Genomic DNA, 20961 nt, shown 5'->3' with positions numbered 1-20961 from the left:
TTCTGTGCTGTGTAGCTACCTCTTAACTTCATGTAGTCCCATTTGTTAATTCTTGATATTATTTCTTGTGTTATTGGAGTATGTTCAAAAAACCCTTGCCTATGCCCATATATCTTGAAGCGTTTTGCCTATATTTTCCTCGAGCAGTTTCAAGATTTTAGATCTTATATTAAGATCTTTAATCCATTCTGAGTTGATTTTTGTGCAGGGTGAGAAATATTCATCTAATTTTTTTTGCTTCACATATGAAAATCCAGTTTCCCCAGAACAACTGGTTAAAGCAGCAGTCTTTTCTGGAATGTATGTTTCTGACAGCCTTGTTAAATAAATATCAGCTGGCTGTAACTGTATGGGTTTATTTATGGTCTTCTCAGTCTTTGAGTTTGTTTTTGTGCCAGCACCATGGTATTTATTATTATTGCTCTGTAATATAATCAGAAGATTTTTAAAAATAGTGTGTGTGTGTGTGTGTGTGTGTGTGTGTGTGTGTGTGTGTGTATGTTTGGGTATGTGCATGTGAGTGCAGGTGTCTGCAGAAGCCAGAAGAGGGCGCTGAATCCTTTGATGCAGGAATAGGTGGTCGTCAGCCACTTGATGTGGGTGCTGGAAATGGAACTCCAATCCTCTGCAAGCTGCAGGAGCAGTGCATACTCTGACTCCTGAGTCACCTCTTCAGGTCCCTCCAGTATCATTTGAGATCAGGGATTGTGATACTTCTAGCGTTGTTCTTTCTGCTAAGGATTGCTTTAGTTATTTGGGGCCTTTTGTGCTTCTGTGTGAATTTTACGTTTCTTTTTTTCAAGTTTTGGAAAGAATGCATTAGTACTTTTTTTTTTTTTTTTTTTTAAAGCCAGAGTGAATAAAGAACTGACCTACAGTAGCCAAAGTGTAGTGGGAGAGGTTGATTCACACTTATAAAAGGCAGCATGAGGAAGATTTGGGTTGTGGAGCAGTGAGTTGGCAGTGATACATCCTAACTTTGGAAGTGGTTGGGCAAGACTATTCACATATTAAAATTCTTAGAATTGTAAGACACACACACACACACACACACACACACACACACACACACACCCAAAAGAAAAGCAAAACAATGAATGACCTTTTTGGAAGGCCCTGGTTACATATTCAGGAATCTTTGCACATCTGTGCTCCCAAAAGCCATGTTACAGTTGGTTCTAAGATCTCAGAGGTGCACACTGTTGTGACCACAGGGAGTAAATATATTTTCCTGGGGGATTCAAGGTTCACTGATCTGTAGCAGCAGCAGAGAGGCAGAGGAGGGAAAAAAATTTCTGAACAAGGCAAAATACCGTGTGTTTCCTAGAAGGGTAAGGGTTTGACATGGTTGGCGCAGGTCAGTACTCAAGGAAAAGCCCCATTTCTAGGGACAATTCACAGAGAATGCCTCCAAGAGGTGCTGCCCAAAACATCCCTGGTCACTGTGAGACCCATAGTTTGGAGATCACTGAAGTGTTCTTTTGGCTATGACTGCTATATCCCCCCGACCCCCATTCAATCCATCATTATAAATAGTCTTCTCACTAAAAGGGAGTGTGAGTGAAGTTGGGAAATGCCTTCCTTTGCTCCGCACTGGAAAAAAAAAAAAAAGAAAGACATCTAGGAGTAGAAAAATTATGTAAATAAGGGATGATGAAGAGAAATGCTCACAGATGAAAGGGAACTATAACTGCAATCATGACGGTGACAGGAGAAATGGGACACACTGAGAAAGAGAGCTCACGGATGGGGTTCCCGTGAACACGTGCCACAGGTGATGGACACAGATGGAAAGGAGACAGTCGTCCCAGCGTCCTTAGGTCTGGCTCTCCCTAACCCATATCCATCTCCTAGACACAGTGCTGGTAGCAGATGAGGTAACAGCCAGCAGCTGCATAAGCGTCAAGCATTGTGGCTGTTGGAGATGATGCATAAAGAAGGAGAGCCCTATGTTAACACCGTTGGTGATAGAAGGGTGTGCACATGACCTCTAACTCATGTAATTCCTCAACAGGATTTCTCATGGGGCTTTTCTTTCCCATGACGTATCCCTGACCACTCCATTTTAATCATCTCCCTCTACAGCCCACTTTCAACTCTTTGCTATATTTTTCTCTACTCACTCACTGATAGTCTACATGCTTATTTGAGTTGACTTTCTGCTTCCTGCTAGGTAATTGAAAAGAGAAGGGAGTTGACCCTCAGTGGACTAGAGTCTGTGACAGGGCCACCACTGTCTGTTCCCGCAGCAGGCATGCCACAGATGGAAATGTTAGGCACTATCTGTGGACCTGGTTGTTGTGTGCCCATTGCTTGGTTATGGAACTCTGCTCTGCTATAGTACACTGGGAAACAGGGCTGATTCTGTCTTGCTCTTCAAATACGGTGTGGAGATGAGTGCTACATGACAGCACACCTGCTTTCTCAGTGGACTCAGAGAGGTAAGGATCAAATGGCTTCCAGGTATTTATAAAACCAGAGCAGGCCTTAACGAGGCCTTAACCATCTCTGAGAAATCCCTTCACTTTCATCCTTTTCTGCAGATATGGAAAATAATCCCGGGCAGCAATATTATGCTTCCATGGTTACAGAGAATATTATGCTTTTCTAGGACCAAACATAATTTTGATCCTTGCCAAGTGTGTTTCTGAACACGCACTGCTGAAAATCGGGCCAGCCAAGCAGAACCGAAGTAATTTACTCAGACCAAATCCGTCTTACAGGAAAAGCTGACCAATGAGGCAAACCGCTATGGGATAGTGACACCTACCCAGGCCCGATCATTACTGATCTGTGCAGGAAGTTACCTTACAGGGCTACAGTGTAAGGGAACTGTAGAAAGTGTGGGCTGCGGTGCCCTTTGGCTTCCAGACTCCTATTTCCAGAAGAAAGTGGTCTGACTATCCTAGGCCAAGACTCCTTGCTAGCAGAAGTGGGTAACATATCGCTTGAACTTTGTAAGGTTGCTCTCATGACTCGGGGAGCCAATCTGAATGGAGTTCTTGGAGCAGAGTGTGGTATGTAACAACATTCAATAAAAGCGATTATTATTAGGTACCGTAAGAGCACTCTCAGTGACTTCAGGGTTTTGCCAGATGGCTCTCTCCAAGTTATTCTGATTCCTAGAATGCTGCAACTTACAATGACACTATCTAAAAATCTCCACAGGCATGCCTTTGCCATTACTAACAGCACACGGAGACCACAGCGCTCATGGAGATTACACCTTGATTTTCTTTATCTAGGAGAACAGTCTGCTTTTAAATAAGGGCAAAAGTGAGGAAAGAGAAATTTCCCCTAGGTTGTTTTTTTTTTTTTTTTTTGGATTGCTGTGTGTGTGTGTCTTTTGAGATGAGGTCTTCTTATAGCGCCTGGGATGCAGTGCATATGTGCACAGAGCTTCCGCGCATTCCCTCCCCATTTCCCGTGCTTCCTTGTGGTGTTGAGCAGCACCTTCTCTGGAGATGGGTGCTGTGTGTGGGGAGAAAATGGAAGCGGCAGGTGCGGGCTATTTTCAAAACATCTGGTTTTGATGGTAACAGGAGACGGAGCGGAGCAGTCAGGGGAACAACCGTGTTTAGATTGAGGGTCTGCCTGCGTGTCTGACATTTGGGAGACACAAGATGTTTAAAAAGCCAAGGGCTGTGGATATAATCACTCAGTGGTAGAGTGATTGTCTAGCTCCTGGGAGGACCTGGTTTTAATCCCTGGGACTGAAAGAAACCAACAAAGAAACAAAGATGCAGAGGCTATACTTGTATCTCTTGCTCTACAACACAACAAGGGGAAATAATTAGAAAGAAAAGAAATAGAAATGACATTCTGGATTCTAAAGGGAAGGAAGGAAAACAATCTGAGCTTAGGTGAGACCGAGGAAGGCCCCATGTACAAGATGAGACACAGCAGAAATGGTATGGGTGTAGAAATGGTATTCAAGCGGGGGTTGGAGCCGTGTCCCGTAAGCCCGGCTCCATTCCAGTGTGTGTTGTTCACACACACTGTCCCAGCCTAATGGCGTATTTCTCAGAATGTGCCGTGCCACGAAAGTACACATGACTATGGATGGAGAAGAGCGGTGTTCTCCCGGACTGGAGAATGAGTCAGAGCTACAGGTACATTTCTGCTTAGGAACAATGGCAAGGAACTGAAAGTCTGTGTACAGACTCAGTCGGCCTCATAGGTAAGATGCTTCTTTGAGCTTTAAAGGGGCATCCCAAAGCGTAGTTGGCTCAGGACCACTAAAACACACCAAGGTTGAGACTCCTGTCATCACATGCAATGAAAATGGCACCCACAAATTCATGTTACGGCTTATCTTCTGCTACCTAAATATCCCGCTGGTCTGGGAAAGGTGATATATTATCACTGACCTTGGAACACGGCGAATATCATCAGCCTAGGGCTGTAAGGGACCAACACTGAAGACTTTCTCTCCCACCTTCTCTCCCAGTCCCAGATCTTGCTAAGATGTGTGTGGCCTATGTCATGTTCAAACAGCCTGATTTCATTATTTGAAACAGCTTTTTCAAGGAAGACACCATTTTTCTTGGTTACTTCCATTTTTTGGTTACATCTTTCCTCAACATGAAAACAAAAAAGCCGCTACCCCATTTTAAGTGCTAAGAACTGAGCTTACAGCCTCATGGATGATACCAGTCAAGTACTCTACCACCGAGCTATAGTCTCAGGCCTCTTGGAGTCTTTGTTTAAGCTTCATGGATACTTCTCCAGGTCTCAATAGAAATTAAAGCCTTAAGATAAACATATAAGTATGGTGAAAACTACTTTATAATTCAAATAAATAATGAGAAAAGAGAAAAGAGGAGATTCTCTGTAGATGTCCTCTCTAAAGAGAAACATTAGTAGCTTCAGATCTACATAAAGGGCAACACAGATAACTGAAAGCCTGTCTTCTCTCAACATCTTAATGTGATAGTCCAGAGAATTACTCCCATCTCGAGTAACCATGGTAACTTGCAGAGCCGGATGCTAGCAATGCTTGGGAAAACATGAGAGGAGAGCACTTCAGAAGGGCAATGTGGTTCAGTCTACTCCCAAGAAGCAGGGATAACAGATGTCTAGCCAGGAACTAGAAAGCCAAGAGTCTCCCTGATGTCCAACAACAGAATCTGGAAGAAAAACACCTTAGAATTCAGCTCATCTAATTCCAATTTTAACAAAGAAAATGAGGCCCAGAGGCTGGTTTGATCTGGGTCATCTAGTGTTGGGTAGAAAGAAAAATCACTTAGTGGTCGTCACTCGGCCCACTGTCCACCAGCTCCCACTGGTTTCTAATCCAGGAAGTCCTTGGACACACAAGAGGTCTCAGTATCCATTTTGTGCCAATCCAGGTCTCTATCATTTTTCTACTTGTTTTTTTTTATTACAGATATTTCCAAATATCAACCAGTAGAAACAAAACAACAACAAACTCTGGAACACACTGTCTACAAATGTCAACTCCTGACAACCCCCCCCCACACCCCATTTTTATAACTTCATTTCTTCAAGGCAATTCTGAAACACTTCTCAGGTATCATTATTGCTCATTAGACAGCAAATACTCAGATTTTCTACCTGAGTGTGAAGCAGGGACACGTGTCTCTAGGGATCCTTGGTTTTCCTGTTACACACACTTGGCCTGTGTCTAGTATTTTCTGTTTCACAGCTCAAGGACACAAGGGTAGTCTTACCTAGACCAATAAGATCTGCTCTGTGATCCTGCACACATGGGGAATTTTGATAAGGGGATCGTTTTGGATAGGAAGCATGAAGAAAGCTGAACTTACATCAAGAGATAAACGCCTTTTTGTCCTCAAACAAAATTCCATGGATACCTAGCATTTGTTGAAATTGAGCTTAGAATCAAAACTAATTCCCCCCACAAGTCCATGTAAAAGGTACCAAGCAATGACATTCTTGTATTTATTTTTTCTCATACAGGGTCTGCTTGTCATCCATTCTTTTACTTCAGTTTAGGGTCTCGCTATACTCAGGCTCACAGTCCTCCCATCTCCCCCTTCAATGGGTTGGTGCTCATGTCACCATGCCCACCCCAATGTAATTCTAGATGTTTAATAAATCCACAAAGTAAATGACAATAAAGTAACTTCCCATCATCTTTTCTAAGACAGAAACGATTGCTTCGTTCTAAGGATGTGATGGGAAATTATTATAAACAACAAATACATCAACACTTCCTTCATCCAGTCTCTGAAAAAAAAAAACAACAAAGAAGACATAAAAAAAAAAGTTCTGAGCCAGGTGTGGTGGTACACCCTTGTAATCCTAACATGCAGGGGGTGAAGTCAGGAGGATCAGGAGTTCAAGGCCAGCCATGGCTATGTAGTAAATTCAAAGCCAGCCTGCAACAAGATCCTGCTTAAAGAAGAATAAAGTTTTAATCAATAAATATGTCTCTATTAGTAGCAGTAGGTAGACAGCATGTGACTACGTATCTATGAAAAAAATGGGTGCTTGATGCTATGACACTGACAGAATCCATCTCCACCTCCAACCTTTTACTGTCCCTCTGCTTCGTCACATGTCGTCATCTCTATGAATGGACAAAAGTGTATTTTAATGTCAGGCTACATGAGAAAGCCAAAGTCAGAACAACTTAGGGGCAGCCAGAAGGGTTGAACTGTTTGATCTTTAAGTGAAATCATTTCATGTTAAACACAAATTCACATTCTTTCAGAAAAACACAATCCCCTAAAACAGGATGTTCGACTGGCTGAAAATGCTAACCACTTCTGAACCATCTTATAACGTTGAAAGCAATCGTACCTGCTGAGGTTTCTCTGAATTTGTCGCTGGTCTTCTTCTTCCTCCATTTCCAAGGCTTGAAGATCTTACCAATGGTGGAGAGTTTCCCCTTTCTCTTGAAGGGAGGTGTCTGGGAACCTGCTGGGGGGCCATCTGAGTTTGCTATGGAGGCTTTGTCTAGTCCATCAACTGTATAAAGAAAAATGAAGTCAGAGAAAAGTTGCAATAAAAGTTTGAGACAATACTATCTGTCTTTTCTTGGACTGTTAACAGCAACCTTGCCTATTCTCTTTGGAATCTCACATAAAGTCTGTTTTGTCCCATCCTGCAGCTGGTAAGACTCCCTTGATATCAATCAGAGACTCAATCAATCATGAGTTATAGTCCCCCTAGGTAATCATTTTGGGGAAACAGAAAAAGAGTGAAAAACTTACATAATAGTTAGGGCCAGACAAATAAAGGCCCGTGAACCACAGCAGAGCCCATCTGCAGCAATATATCAATATTTTGTTCAGAAATCCAGTACACTCAGAATTCCTGAAACAGGATGCTCCTCCATGGTGAGCTCAGCATTCTCAACTAAGGACTTCACAGTCATGGCACTGTGAAAACCATGGTTTCTCCTTTACAAAAGAAAATTTTGGCTAGGCAGTGGTGGTGCATTCCTTTAATCCCAGCACTCAGGAGGCAGAGGCAAGTGAATCTCTGTGAGTTTGAGGACAGCCTGGTTTACAAAGTGAGTTCCAGGACAGGCTCCAAAAGCTACACAGAGAAACTCTGTCTTGAAAAACCAAAAAAAAGGAAAAAGAAAAAGAAAGTTTGGTGCCAGGAAGCTAAACTCTGTTTTTATAATACTAACACCACAGTGTGCTTCTGTTACAGCGAAGTTTTCAGCCTCAAATAAACTGATAGCTATCATTAACAAGAAGAAATTTGTAGGAAATGTGGATATTGCATGTGACAATCCATTGTGTTCCTATGCCTTCAGTATTTTATCATTCAGAAGAAAGGCAATTCTGAAGTTGCCTTACACTGTGTTCTAAACAGAAAGAGATAATAATGGCCTATATAACCCCCAACTCCAAATCCTAGAAGCAGCCCACAATGACAAACTATGGTATTACTAAATTTACTAAAACAGCACTCATTCTTCTTATAAGATGGGTATATGGACAAATACATAATTAGTTAAGAGCAACACAAAATGTTGTGTTGAATCTAGGTGGCAGATACATGGAGGGTTCAAGTCTTCCATCTTCTCTGAAGTTTTGGAAACTTTCACAATAAATATTGAGGGGGAAAACAAATTCAAATAGAATTTGTATAGCAAAGACCTCCCCTTAGCAGAAGGTAGGGTAAACCTACTCTTTCCATTATGACTTTTGCTAAAACCATTGCATAAATCCATTCATATAAACAACATGAGTACATTCAAAAATACCAAGCTGAAAAGGCCGCACAGAAGAGAGAATGCACTGTGTGGTTCTATTTTTATAAAATTTTAAAACGGGCAACATGAAGCAAAGGCAAAATAAAAAAGGTGAAAAAAAATTGGTAGGAATTAACTGAGGAGACGGAGAACTGGATGAGACAGAATTTATCCCAATATTGGTTGCATTATCACACATCTTTATGACTTTTGTGCATTTTACTTTATGTAAAATTAATCTTAGAAAACTCACAGAGTGAAGTCTAACTGATAAGTGTGCTAACGTGATTATTGGCGAACTGTGCTGATACCCATCAAAAACAAATGAACAGATAGATGGAATGAGCAGATGGATAAATACCCAACAGAGCAGAGCACTCAGTTGTTGAAGCTGTGTGGTAAATATGTGAGGTATAGGGTGAGATGCTTTTATCCTTTGCATTATTTTTGGAAACTTTCATAATAAAAACATCTGGGGAAGGGGACAAGGAACAACAAAACTCAAACAGCAGGCACTGCTACTTCAAGGAAGGTATTTTTAAGGTACTTTTGCTAAGTACAACTTGGAAAACAGCAACCACCCTGCACGCCACAGATTTTTAAAAAGATGATTGTGAAGTAGGAAGAAAGCAGACCACCCCAAGATTTCAGACTGCAATAAACAACATGATGTGGGGACCCACAAGTTCTATTTTTCCCCCCCACATCTCTTGCTCTTGTAGCTATAACAAACCAGAAAGACCGGTGGGCATGGGCCCAGAGAGCCTCACACAAAAGCCTGCTCTTTCTAGCCATCAGACGGGGGGGGGGGGGGGGGGGAAAGACAACCGGGGAAGACAGAAAAGTTTCAACCACAACTATTCTGCTCTGCCCAAATACCACAGAGGAAACTGTGATCATACGTGCCAGCAAAAGCTCAAGGCAGGAATGAGACTTTCACTCTCATGAGCCTCCAGAAAGGATCCTGATACCTCTGCCAGAGTCATGCTAACAGAAGACAAAACAGGAAGATCTCCATGCCTCTGAGTGGGTAGGGAAGCATCCTGCAGAGTGTCAATGGAGAGACTATGTGTGAAGACTAGACTTTTACCCCATCCAGCAACTGGGGCTTTGTCAAACCCCTGTCCTCTGGGAATTCTAGCCCTGCTCAATTTTAATGAAGACCTTCATATATAGGGTGTCAACAAGAACGTAAGTGGGGAACCTGGATTTGCACCTCTGTGCAATCGTGGCAAGCTGGCAGCCATTGCTTGCTTGCTGGAGAAGTGTTAGATGAAGTCAGTGGAGGCAGAAGGTTTAAGGAAGATGTGGAGTCTCATGACATAATACACAAAAAGCTCAAGTTTTGGTTAAAAAAAAAATCCCCTGACATATCACGAGCCAAGAAAATTTCAAACTGAATGAAAAACATCAATCAATAGTTACCAGCAGTTAGGTAACTAAATCTGGATGAATTTTCCTTCCAAATACATAGGGTAGGTAATTCCAATTCCTCTTCCTTGTGATCCCAGGTGCGACCTAGGCAGAGGTACCACAGGCTGTATGCTATAGGTGGCCCTCACCCTACCTTCAGCCATGCCACAATAGAAAGACTTGGGAGTGGCAGTCTGCACACTAAGTTAAAGGGAAGCCCCCACAGAGAAATGAAATCATCACGTCTACTCCTGCTCAATTGCTTACTGTGAACTCTAGGACAAACCCACAGAGGAAGAACTCATGGAGGACGCAAGTGTGAATTTTTCTTCTTCATGAGACTTTATACTGAGATCTCACAGAAAAGATTAATTTTCAACAACTGAATATTGTAAAATATAAACGGGCTGACTCGTGCAAACAGAAGAAGTAATGTTTCCATTTGAAATTCATCTCTGTGACTACAGACCAACATCTAGTTCTTACTTTCTTACACTGGAAAGGGAATGTCATCACCCAGACCATATACCTGGTTCTTTGACACACCATAAAAATTGCGATTTCCACCTGAACCAGTGAAGCTTAGTATATTTTGCACTTTTTAAATAAAAACAAAGTTAAAAAAATATAGCAGTTTCCTTGACAACACAGGGTCACTGAGTAGGAAGACTCTTGTGGAATATTATTTGAAGATGTGTTACATTTGTTTATGCTGTGAAACATTTGCTTAATGATGCCAAGATGTGTTGCATTTTTTTTTAATGTTGCATTTGTTTAACTCTGTGAGGCTGTGTTACTTTTCCTGTTTAAAACACCTGATGGTCTAATAAAGAGCTGAATAGCCAATAGCAAGGCAGGAGAAAGGACAGGCGGGGCTGGCAGGCAGAGAGAATAAACAGAAGGAGAGATCTGGGAAGAAGAGATCTAGGAGTGAGAGAAGGAGGGGGACTCTAGGGCCCAGCTACCCAGGTACACAGCATGCCACTGACTAAGAAGTAAAGAAAGGTATATAGGATAAAAATAAAAGCCCAGAGGCAAAAGGTAGATGGGATAATTTAAGAAAAGCTGGCTAGAAATAAGCCAAGCTAAGGTTGGGCATTCATAAGTAAGAATAAGACTATGTGTGATATATTTGGCAGCTGGGTGGCAGGTCCCCCACAGAGCCAAAAGAGTAAAAACACCAACTACAGGTGACAGTTGTTGAGTGAAAAATGACTCAGTGTAAATTCATGATTGTGTACAGAAGGAACGACAATACCTTTCTTATTGTGCCTTCAGTACTCTCTTTATCTAAGGTACCGAAGGCGGAGGCCAGCGCCAGCAGCACTGGGGTATGTTCACATGCGTGAGTGTGCAATGCACATGTCGTATATCCCCTGGCTGAATGAATCTACTTGTGGTGTTTTATACCGGGGTATGCTAACATGCGTGAGTGTGCAATGCACATGTCGTATATCCCCTGGTTGAATGAATCTACTTGTGGTGTTTTATACCAGGGTATGCTAACATGCGTGAGTGTACAATGCACATGTCGTATATCCCCTGGTTGAATGAATCTACTTGTGGTGTTTTAGAACTTCTAGACTCTTACTGAAAACCAGCCTTGCTGTTACAGACTGTACAACGGCACAGTTGACCCAAGTGCCACTGTACTTCTCTTAAAACGTGACAGGGGAGAGAACTGTCACTGGCTTTGGAGAAGTATAGGCAGAATATTTTATCCAGACACCTGGGAATTAGTAGCACCACTGATACTTCTATGAATTTTCTTTTGAATAAACTTATCATCAAAAACCCCTTTGAAATTTTCTGTAAACTCTTCCATTCAAGCCCAACAGAGTTTGCCTTTACACACAGAGACAGAAAACAGAAACAAACAAAAAAACCTAGGCCAGATCTAGCTGTTTTCAATGTTAATTTTCATCTACTTTCTTGTTATTTTCCTTTTTTTCCCTCTTGTTATGAAACGTATGTTCCGATATCGGTCAGGCTGGCCTTGAACTCATAATCCTCTTCCCCCAGCCTCCCAAGTGCTGGGATTATGGGAGCACACTATCACATGCAGCCATGATCTACTGTCCTGTTCATCATTACCTTCTGGTTCATACTAGCGACCTACATTTTTAAATGCAGCACATTCTGAAATGCAGTCATGGGCTTCATTGAATATGGAAGTTTTACATGCTGTAGCTCTATGTATTTTCCTAGTGAAATAAGCCCACACCAATGAGCTTCCTTGTGTTGCCAACTGGTAAGACTTCAAAGAGAACATGCAGATTTTATTTTAATTTAAACAGAAACCCAAGCAATCTCAATACAAAGTGTCTGTATGGGTCAAAAAATAAATGAAGCTAGATTATTATTACATTAAAATTATGAACTTTGCTGTTCCTTCCTCTGAAATCTAAGAACAGACAGGGCTTCTTAGGAAAGGTCAACTATTTAATAGGAGAGTTTATAGGTTTTTAAAAACAATATTTTGTGTTTTATGATATGTCAGACACCTATTTTCCTGCACACACAATCATTTCAGTCACTGAGAAAATGAGGCACAGTATTCCATTCATAAATCTGGTAGCTGAAAGGTCAATTAGAAAAAGGCCCTATGAAAGACCTCCTGGTGTTGACTTGTGCAAGTTGGCAGCCACTCTGTGAAAAAGTACTTTAAAAAGATGGTCTCAACTTTCTCTAAATATCCTTAAATACTTGCAAGTGAAATTGGATGCATTTCTGAAGTCCAATAATAACAAAACCAGACAGAGATCATGTGTGGTAAATACATTTCACTAAGCCCATGCTTTGAGGAAGCTAAAAAGCAAAAACAAAAACAAGCAACCAACCTTTATTTCCTTGAAATGTGGTTTCTGAGATATCTTTCTCTTTTTATACACATATACGATTGTTTAATCATTATGATTATGTTAAAATTATCACTATAGATTCCTACGATGTTTGTGTGTGTGTGTGTGTGTGTGTGTGTGTGTGTGTGTGTGTGTGTGTGTTTCCCTTAAAGTTCTACCACTAACCTTTAAGGCCATAGAACATTCAGTAAGGAAATAAGCATAGTGCATTGGGAAGATTTAATTATAGCCCCTTCATTCAACTGATTTTGTATATGTCCTATTATTCATGAGGGCAAACATTTAGAACCAAGCAGATAAAAAGGTCACAGTCAAGTAGTCCTAATATAAGGTGGCCAATGGGCATACTTGATCTTTTTCTCATTGATCACAGTTTACATTAGTTTGAGCCAAATCTCTTCCCTTCTTTGGAAGTAAGATGAATGACCAATGGAGAAGGAAAAAAAAAAAGAATCAACTATAGGACCCCCCATTTGGGTATGGGTTAGAAGCCCCTGTATGTGTACAGTGAGATGCTACACAAGCAAGCAAGTGGATGGTTGATGGTGGAAGTTACAAACACAGAAGTGGGAATCTAGAATGTTCCACATGACACCAATGACAGTTGGAGATAACGGCATAAACTCAGGTTTTGCAAGATAGGAAGACGGTAAATAGATTATCAGCATGGACACACAAATTGCCAGACGAATATTCCCATGTGTTCTTTCTTGGTTTCTAACAATGTTCTAGTCTATTTCTTACAGAAATGGTTACTTCTAGGGTTGAGACACAGAAATACTAGATGAGCCTTTAGCATCTTATAGCACTAGGAATTAAGGAAGAACTCTAAATGAACTGAACAGTGGATGCCAGAGGAACACAGGAGGTAATCCAAAGAATCCCCAAAGGCAAATGTTGGAACAATTTGGGCAACCTATATAATATGGTACTAATTTATAACCCAAGGTATAAAATAAATGTCTATGGGTCCATACTTATATAAATAAATCTTAAATAAATAAATGTGGGGCAAAAGAAATCTGTACAGATGAGTTCAATGATTTACAGAAGGAGCTTATCATCACATGACTGAAATGCTACAGCAGTGCAATTCCTTCTAAAGAGTAGAAGTGCGGAGGATGAGTAACTTTATAATAAAGGAGGCTGACAACTACCTCACCCAAGGTGACCAAGGTCAATGTCATCTATGATAGATTGTGTTGACAGTAGTATCCTTCACTGATGTGTTGAAACGGGATCTTCAAAACCCACAGCCCGACGGCAATATGAGAGAACACAGGACAAGGCCAAGTTGAGGGACACGACTGAAATACCTGACTGCTGGACCTCAAAACCATCAAGATAATTAAAAAAACAAGTGGCATCTGAGTCACTGACAGCGACAAGGGGAAGTGAGGGGGTCATGACACGGATCCTTAATGGGATCCTGGATCAGACAAAAGGACATCAAGGAAAAACTGGTGAGATTCTAATAAACTTCAGGAGCAGCTTATAAGAAGGTGCCCCTGTCTGCCCTTCGGCTGTAACAAATTTATCACATACACAAGATACCAAGAACAGAAGAAAACAAAATACAGCAACATATGAGAATACTGCCATCTTTTCAAGCCTCCCTCAGGTCTAGAAAATATTCCTTTATTTAAAAAATAAATTTCTGTGTCTGTCTGTTGAAATGTGTGTGGGTGTACACACCCATGTGCCCACTGGCAGATCAGAGGTGCACACTGGGGGTCCTACTGTATTACTCTCTGTCTTGTTCTCTTGAGCCAGGCTCACTTCCTGAACCTGGGTGCTCATCTGACAACCAGCAAGCCTCAGGGGTCCTCCTGTCTCTGCTTGCCACAGCACTGGGGACACAGGCACAAACCATCATGTCTCCTTTGTACATGGGTGCTGGAGGTTTGAACTCAGGCCCTCAAACTCCTACACGCGCACTCTTACCCACTGGGCCCCAAATCCAGAACTCTTCTAAAAGACAACTCATGTTTGAAATGTAGCATAGTCACCACCAGGTAAATAAACAAAGATTTGGAATTTGAGGGTTGTTTCTGTCCTAAGAGGCATGGAGGGGTACATAGGAGATTTCTGCTCCAAGAGCTTTGTGGGAAAGAACATTCCTCAGTTGTCCATTCTTCTCTCCCTTCACAAACACTTTCATTTCCCAGTATTTCGGCACTAAGAGGGTATTTAAAGATCATCATCTTGCTATTTCAGCATATTTTAGCATATGACTTATTCAAATTAAGTGGTAGTCAACATCTTGTAAAAGAATGGAGAATGGGCTTTCTGTTGTTATCACATCAGGAAGTACTTAGTCACAGTTATGGGGAGACATGGCACAAGGGAGATTCCAAACCTCTCCCCTCCCCCCCCCCCTCTCTCTCTCTCACACACACACACACACACATACACACACACACACACACACACATGCATGTATACATCCATCTGTGCAGGAATAGTTGTCCTGGACAGCTGATACACAAAATGACAAATTCAGTATACAAAGGTTCTCTGCCCTTCTTCATGTTTAAGTCACCGAAGTCTATTATTTTAAAGATCCAGTTTTGAGACTCAAAAGTCAACTGAAAGGGCTATAATTTATTCTGTCACAATTGAGCACCCTGCTTTCCCCCGAACTTCTGGAGATGATAGAAGATTTGGACGGGTGAGGAAATGAAACCCTATGACCTGCGCAGCTGAGGACAGCCTCGTGAGAATCTGAGAGCATGAACTATGCACCGGCCCTCACTGGGTTCTTTTGGTCTCCCAACAGCCACAACTACCGAGTGCTTTATTAATAGCAGAATCCATTATGGTTCGTATTTTTTGAGCATTTACTCTGTGCCATGCACTCAGCAAAGTGCTTTGTCTGAACCAATTTGTGCTAATTTTCACCACGGCTTGGGAGACATTTCTGCAATTAAATCATCAAAGAGCCACAGACAGAGATTAAGAACCTAATTTAGTAGGTCAGGCATTCAGTGTGCACATGTTTATATTCACAAAGATAAAGACTAAGTATTTATCAAGTAAGCAACAAAAAGGGTACCCTCCTCCAGTAACACAAGAGTTAAAAGACCGAGTTTGAATTATAAGTCGAAACCTCCTGCCTCTGAAACTAGTCCTCTCAATGACTTTCTTCTAAGGCTGGCTTCAACTCAGTGCCATGTACCTGCAAATCTAGGGAGATCCCAGAGGCAGTGGGGCCAGCCTCTGGCACTGAAGGAGCTCACACTGCTCATGGAAGCAGACATGGCCAGTGGACCATGCAAACAAAAACTGAAAGTGGACTCACAAGAGAGAGCAACAAACTCCAGATGAGTGTCCCGAGAATATGTTTCAGGAAGTAAGGACTGTGGCCTGGGGTCATTAAGATGAGGGGATTAAAAAGTGAACCAGTATCCTGCAGGGGACGTATCAAGGATGGCTGAGCTTTTAACATAATGCAAATTAGAATCTTCTTGTTACTGCTGGGCTGGGTTCATAATAGACACATAAAACATACTTACGGAAAAATACGAACAACTTATAAGATCATGTCCTTAGACAAGTGAAATGGTCAACTAGGAAACATTCAAAGAGAAACAAGAGTGTTTTGAACTTTCTCTACATAAATGGCGGATGTAAAGTCTTGGTCATCTGGTTCCCAGTCAGGAGATGTTCCCCTCCACCAGGCTGTCTGCATTGGAGCATCAAAGCACACCCAGTGAACCAGAAGCATCTCCAACTATCTCCAAAGCAGCCGGAAAGACTAAAATAGAGAGCAAAGCAGGCATTGCACAACCACCACAGCCAGTAAATCTCAGTTACTGTTCTGGATGTTGGTCACGCTATCAGGATGGTGAACTGTCAGCCAGGAAGAAGAGATCTGGATCCCAGACCAACTCTGCTACTTCAGCAGCCCAGTGACCTTGAACAAGGACCCCAATTTTTCAACACTGAAAATTAGGAGACTGGGTTAAGTGATCTCTAGGCGCCTCTCCAACTATTAACGGTTCTCTTGATTCTCCACATTGCTTTGTGCTGAATCACATGGAAGACCAGCTCTGAGTGCTGCATGGATACTGCTCATTACTCATCACTCTAAGGCGGGAAAGCATGATGCTATTCATGCTGTCCCATTTAGTACAAAGCCCAGAGGAAGCAAGTAACTTGTCCAAGGTCTCATAGCTGAAGAGAGAGCTGTGGTTTCCCTCCAGAATGCCCTTCATATAAAGTGGGAGCATGGTTATGGGTGAGAGTCGATCTTTGTTTTCAAAGAATATATGATGTAAACGAAACTCTGTGAATGAGTCATAACTCATTTCTACCCCCAGCCACGTGCTTGTACTTGTCCAAAGAGTTGGGGGAGTGTACCATTTTGATCTCTGGAACAATGCCCCGTGCCACCATAGTTCATTCACACTTGTTGCAGGCACCGTGGTTTTTTTTTTTTAATTAATAGACATTTTTTCTTCTCATTTTCTACCGAGTGTACTCATTTCATTGTATAGAAATTCTCCTTTACCATAACATTAATTCTAAAAATTCAATACCATCACATTTTAAACTTGTTTTTCTAACAGAAGCAGCCATTCCTTTTAAATCCCCAAAGGGAAACGCTACTAAAGACTTCCATCTGCCTGTAAGCATTGACAGAGAATTCCAGAGTTTAAACTTGTGGCCAAAGGCCTGTAGGACCGTCTGTTTGTGCAGCTGTGTGACATCCTGATTCACTGACATGCACAACATCCCCTAGACTGCTACAGGATATTTCACAGATAAAATAAAGTCATTCATGTTTGGGGAATTACAGAAATTCTGATGGAGTGGGTAAAGGGTCACTTTGCAAATGGAAAATCAATTTTAACGAAAACAAGGAGCATTTTAAGTTTTGAGAAGCATTGTGACCACTATCAGCAAAAGGTTCTCTCTTCCAACAGAGAGACGAGGAGTTTGTACAGAAACTAGAAGTTAACAACAAGGATGCAAACTAAGACAGGAACCGACCAGTCTCTGACCTTGCTACCCTCAGGTCCTCACCATCTCCCACAGCAACTCCCAGAGTCTGGGATGAATGGAGGGTTGCTGTGCTTGGGAAAAGGAAGAAAAATTCTGCATATTGTTTGTGGACAATCTGCCAAGCAAGACAGAATTTCACCTCATTGGTTTGGGGATAATGATCACCCTGTTTAGGCTGAGCACACACAGATGGATGAAAAATTAGGAGAGAAAATGAAAGGTCTTATATATAAATTATAAAGTTAAAAAAACCCACCCAAAATGTAGCCCTGGTGGTGTGGGCATATAATCACAGATACACAGGAAGTTGCCAGGGGGCGGGTTTCAAGTTCAAACTCTCTCTGGGCTACGGATTGTGTTCAACACCAGTCTGGACAGTTTAGCTGGACCCTATCTCAAAAAGTAAACAAAACGGGTTAGGGAAGGAGCTGGAGGAAATGGCCCAGTTTAGTAGTTAGTAAAGTGCTTGACATACAAGTCAGCCTGGTTTTGGAACCCCAGTACCCATGTAAAAAAAGTTGGGTGTAGCAGCATGTGTGTATGCCAGCACTGGGGAAGTGAAGACAGATGGATGGATCTCTGGGACTTGCTTGATAGCAAATTTAGCAGAATTGGTAATCTCTAGATTCAGTGAGAGACTCAGTCTCAGAAAATATAGTGCACACACAGTGATGAAGATTCCTGGTAATGATATGTACAGGCATGTGTGTGTGTGTGTGTGTGTGTGTGTGTGTGTGTGTGTGTGTATAGGCTTGGGATATAGCTCAGTGGTAGAATGCCTGCATAGTATGTAAAAGGCCCTAGGTTCAGTCCCCAGTACTTTAATAAACAAATAAGTAAATAAATGTATACATAAAATCTAGTGGAATACTATGGTTTTAAAGTCTATAGCCAAATTTTGCTTCACACAAAACCATAAAAAATTCCCCACAGAAAATGAATAGGACAGAAACATCAATGGACCAGCCAAAAGGAAGATAGGCAAGATCTCTTAAAATGTTTCATAATGTGACTGGATCTATCTATTATCCAAATATCTATAATTGATCTATTTATCATCTATTTATCTATTTATCTATCTATTATCTATCTATCTATTATCTATCTATCTATCTATCTATCTATCATCTATCTATCTATCTATCTATCTATCTATCTATCTATCTATCTATCTACCATCTATCATCTACATCTGTTCTCTAGTAGCCTCACCAAGTCCCCAAAGTTGGTATCTGTTAAAAACCAGGTGGCTGCACATAGCACTCTAGATTATTTCCTGGAGACAGACATGAACTTTGCTGGCATATAGACAGAAAACAGGATGCTGGGAGATGGATCCCACGGAAGAGAATTTATGTCGATTAGTCATGCAGAATCCCAAGGCACCAGATTTATATCCTTGTAGTTCAGCCTGAGAGATGACTGCAACAAGCCAGGCATTTGAACTTGGAGAGGAAAATGGAAAAGGGCTGAAGATGATGAATGGATCTGAGGGACGCAGCAGAGGAAGGAGAGAACTGCCTAGAGGTTTCCATGGCCCCAACTTCTATAGAGCGGGGGAGATGTCAAGAGGAGAGTGGACTTAGGGGAACTACCGTTAGGCCGTGTTTAAACCCCATGAACTTCAGGTGTTGGCAGGACATTTGGGGGAAGACGTCCAAAGACAGTCAGGACTGCAATACTGACACAAGAGGCAAGAAGTTGGAGTTGAACTTGGTGGAGGCTTCCAAACAAAAGCAGCTGCGGAGGGAAGGAGATAAACTTGGAGAAACAATTACTTTGGGAGTAAGAAAGCTCTGTGCAATAAGAAACCTTGAACTCTTTTTGGCACTGATAATGATTGAGTCCAGGAAACCTTTTGTTTGCTGTTTGTTTAAGTGCATAAAGTATGAAGGACACAGAAGTACATTCACGGTCTGAGGAGAAGTCCACAGGGGTGGAGAAGTGAAAGTCCAGAGAAGAGGGCTACAGAATTGGGCCAGCCAGAATGCCAGCCGAGTCACATGTGGACCAATAAGACCCGCAGTGGTGAGGCAGAATCTCAGTCTCATCTGTTGAATATGAGGTGACCAGGAAGTCAGGAGATGATGGCAGCGAAGGCATGCTTACCCCACATGAAGATGTACACAATCCTGGAGCAATATGGTGGGAAGTAACATGAAGACCTTGTGAGGGGTCAATTCTACAAAGAGCATTGTAAGGGGTGAGGGTAGGTTTGGATGTTGCTCAGTTGGTAGAATGCTAGCCCAGTTTTCACAAAGCCCTGGCCTCCATCCCCAGCACTACAAAATCCAGGAAAGGTGGCATACACCAGCATTCTGAAAAATGCAGGAAGATGAGAAGTTCAAGACCATCCTTGGCTACATAGTGAGTTCAAGGCTGACCCTGACTACATCAGGCTGCCTGGAAGAAAAACAAAGTGATAATAATAAAAACGTTGGGGGAGGGGAAGTGTTATTGCGAGAAAGCAGTTGCCCGGGAAAGCCATGTTTCAGGCTGATCAGAAAGGGAGGGAAGTCTACAAAATGATGAAGGTGTAGAAGTCAGCACTGGCTGCAGAATGGAAGCATTTTGTCACCATTAATTTACCAAGCAACTGTTCCAGAGAGGGGACATTGACGCTGAGGAAACAGGGACAAGGCCTCTCTGCCTTGGGGAGCTGAGAGTCAGCAAGAGAGGACGTTGACCATCAAGCGATCAGTCAACATAGACTTATAACGTGTGAGCGGGGCAGGTGCATGATAGTGCTGCTGGGCCCACAGTGGATGCCACTGAGAGTTCCCACGACAGGCAAGACACAAGTGGCCTTCAAACCGTGACTCAAAATTTGGAGTGGAATTACTCAAGGGCTTCAGCCTAATTTCATCACGTTGCCTAACAGGTGGGAAAATACCCTGTTCAAATTAAACAGGAAGCTATGGAAAAGTAGCAGAAAGGGATTAACATTCCATAGCTTTTATAGCTAGTTCTCTTGAGAAGGAGAAACAATCCCACCAATTAAAGATCATCTTGTAACAATGATGCCTTTACAGTTGATTTCTCTCCAGTATAACCATTGAGGGCATTCTACTTGCAGAATATTCCCTTTTGGCTTCTTTCTTTAAAATGATGTGTGTGTTCAGAGAGCATTCTGGAAACAAGTTGTACCAGCTGCACTTGGGTATAACCCCAAATTTAAAGCCCCTGAATCCGATCTGGGCACTATCCAGGCAACTGGCTCATTCCAAAGTTCTTTTCTCAGAGCTTGTTTATTAAGACTTCCAATACTGAAGCCACTCTGAATGTGTATGAGAACAAAGGGGACTTCATCTGTGACTGAAGCTTATTAGTGGCTAGATGTAATTCACTGATGTATTCAAAAGACATGTAAATAATTTGAATGTTGTTACTAAATAAGTAAGGAGGAAAGAAAGTCATCCCCTTTCTTAAAAATATGTGTGTATGTTCATGTCAAGGGGCATGCATGTACATTTGCAAGCCAGA

At 41.9% G+C, this 20961-nt stretch overlaps 1 protein-coding gene across 4 annotated transcripts in view; it reads right to left on the bottom strand.

Annotated features, from left to right (window-relative positions):
- Positions 1 to 20961, bottom strand: part of Phactr2 (phosphatase and actin regulator 2) — a 120902-nt gene that overhangs the window by 79579 nt on the left and 20362 nt on the right. For all 4 annotated transcript variants that reach the window (XM_059272724.1, XM_059272726.1, XM_059272725.1 and 1 more), the window contains exon 2: positions 6790 to 6957. In XM_059272724.1, the coding sequence (XP_059128707.1) occupies positions 6790 to 6957 (168 nt within the window). The remainder of the gene's footprint in view (positions 1 to 6789; positions 6958 to 20961) is intronic.

The sequence above is a fragment of the Peromyscus eremicus genome, chromosome 8b (assembly GCF_949786415.1).
Source record: "Peromyscus eremicus chromosome 8b, PerEre_H2_v1, whole genome shotgun sequence".
Lineage (NCBI taxonomy): Eukaryota > Metazoa > Chordata > Mammalia > Rodentia > Cricetidae > Peromyscus > Peromyscus eremicus.
This window is presented reverse-complemented; position numbering and strand designations above follow the sequence as displayed.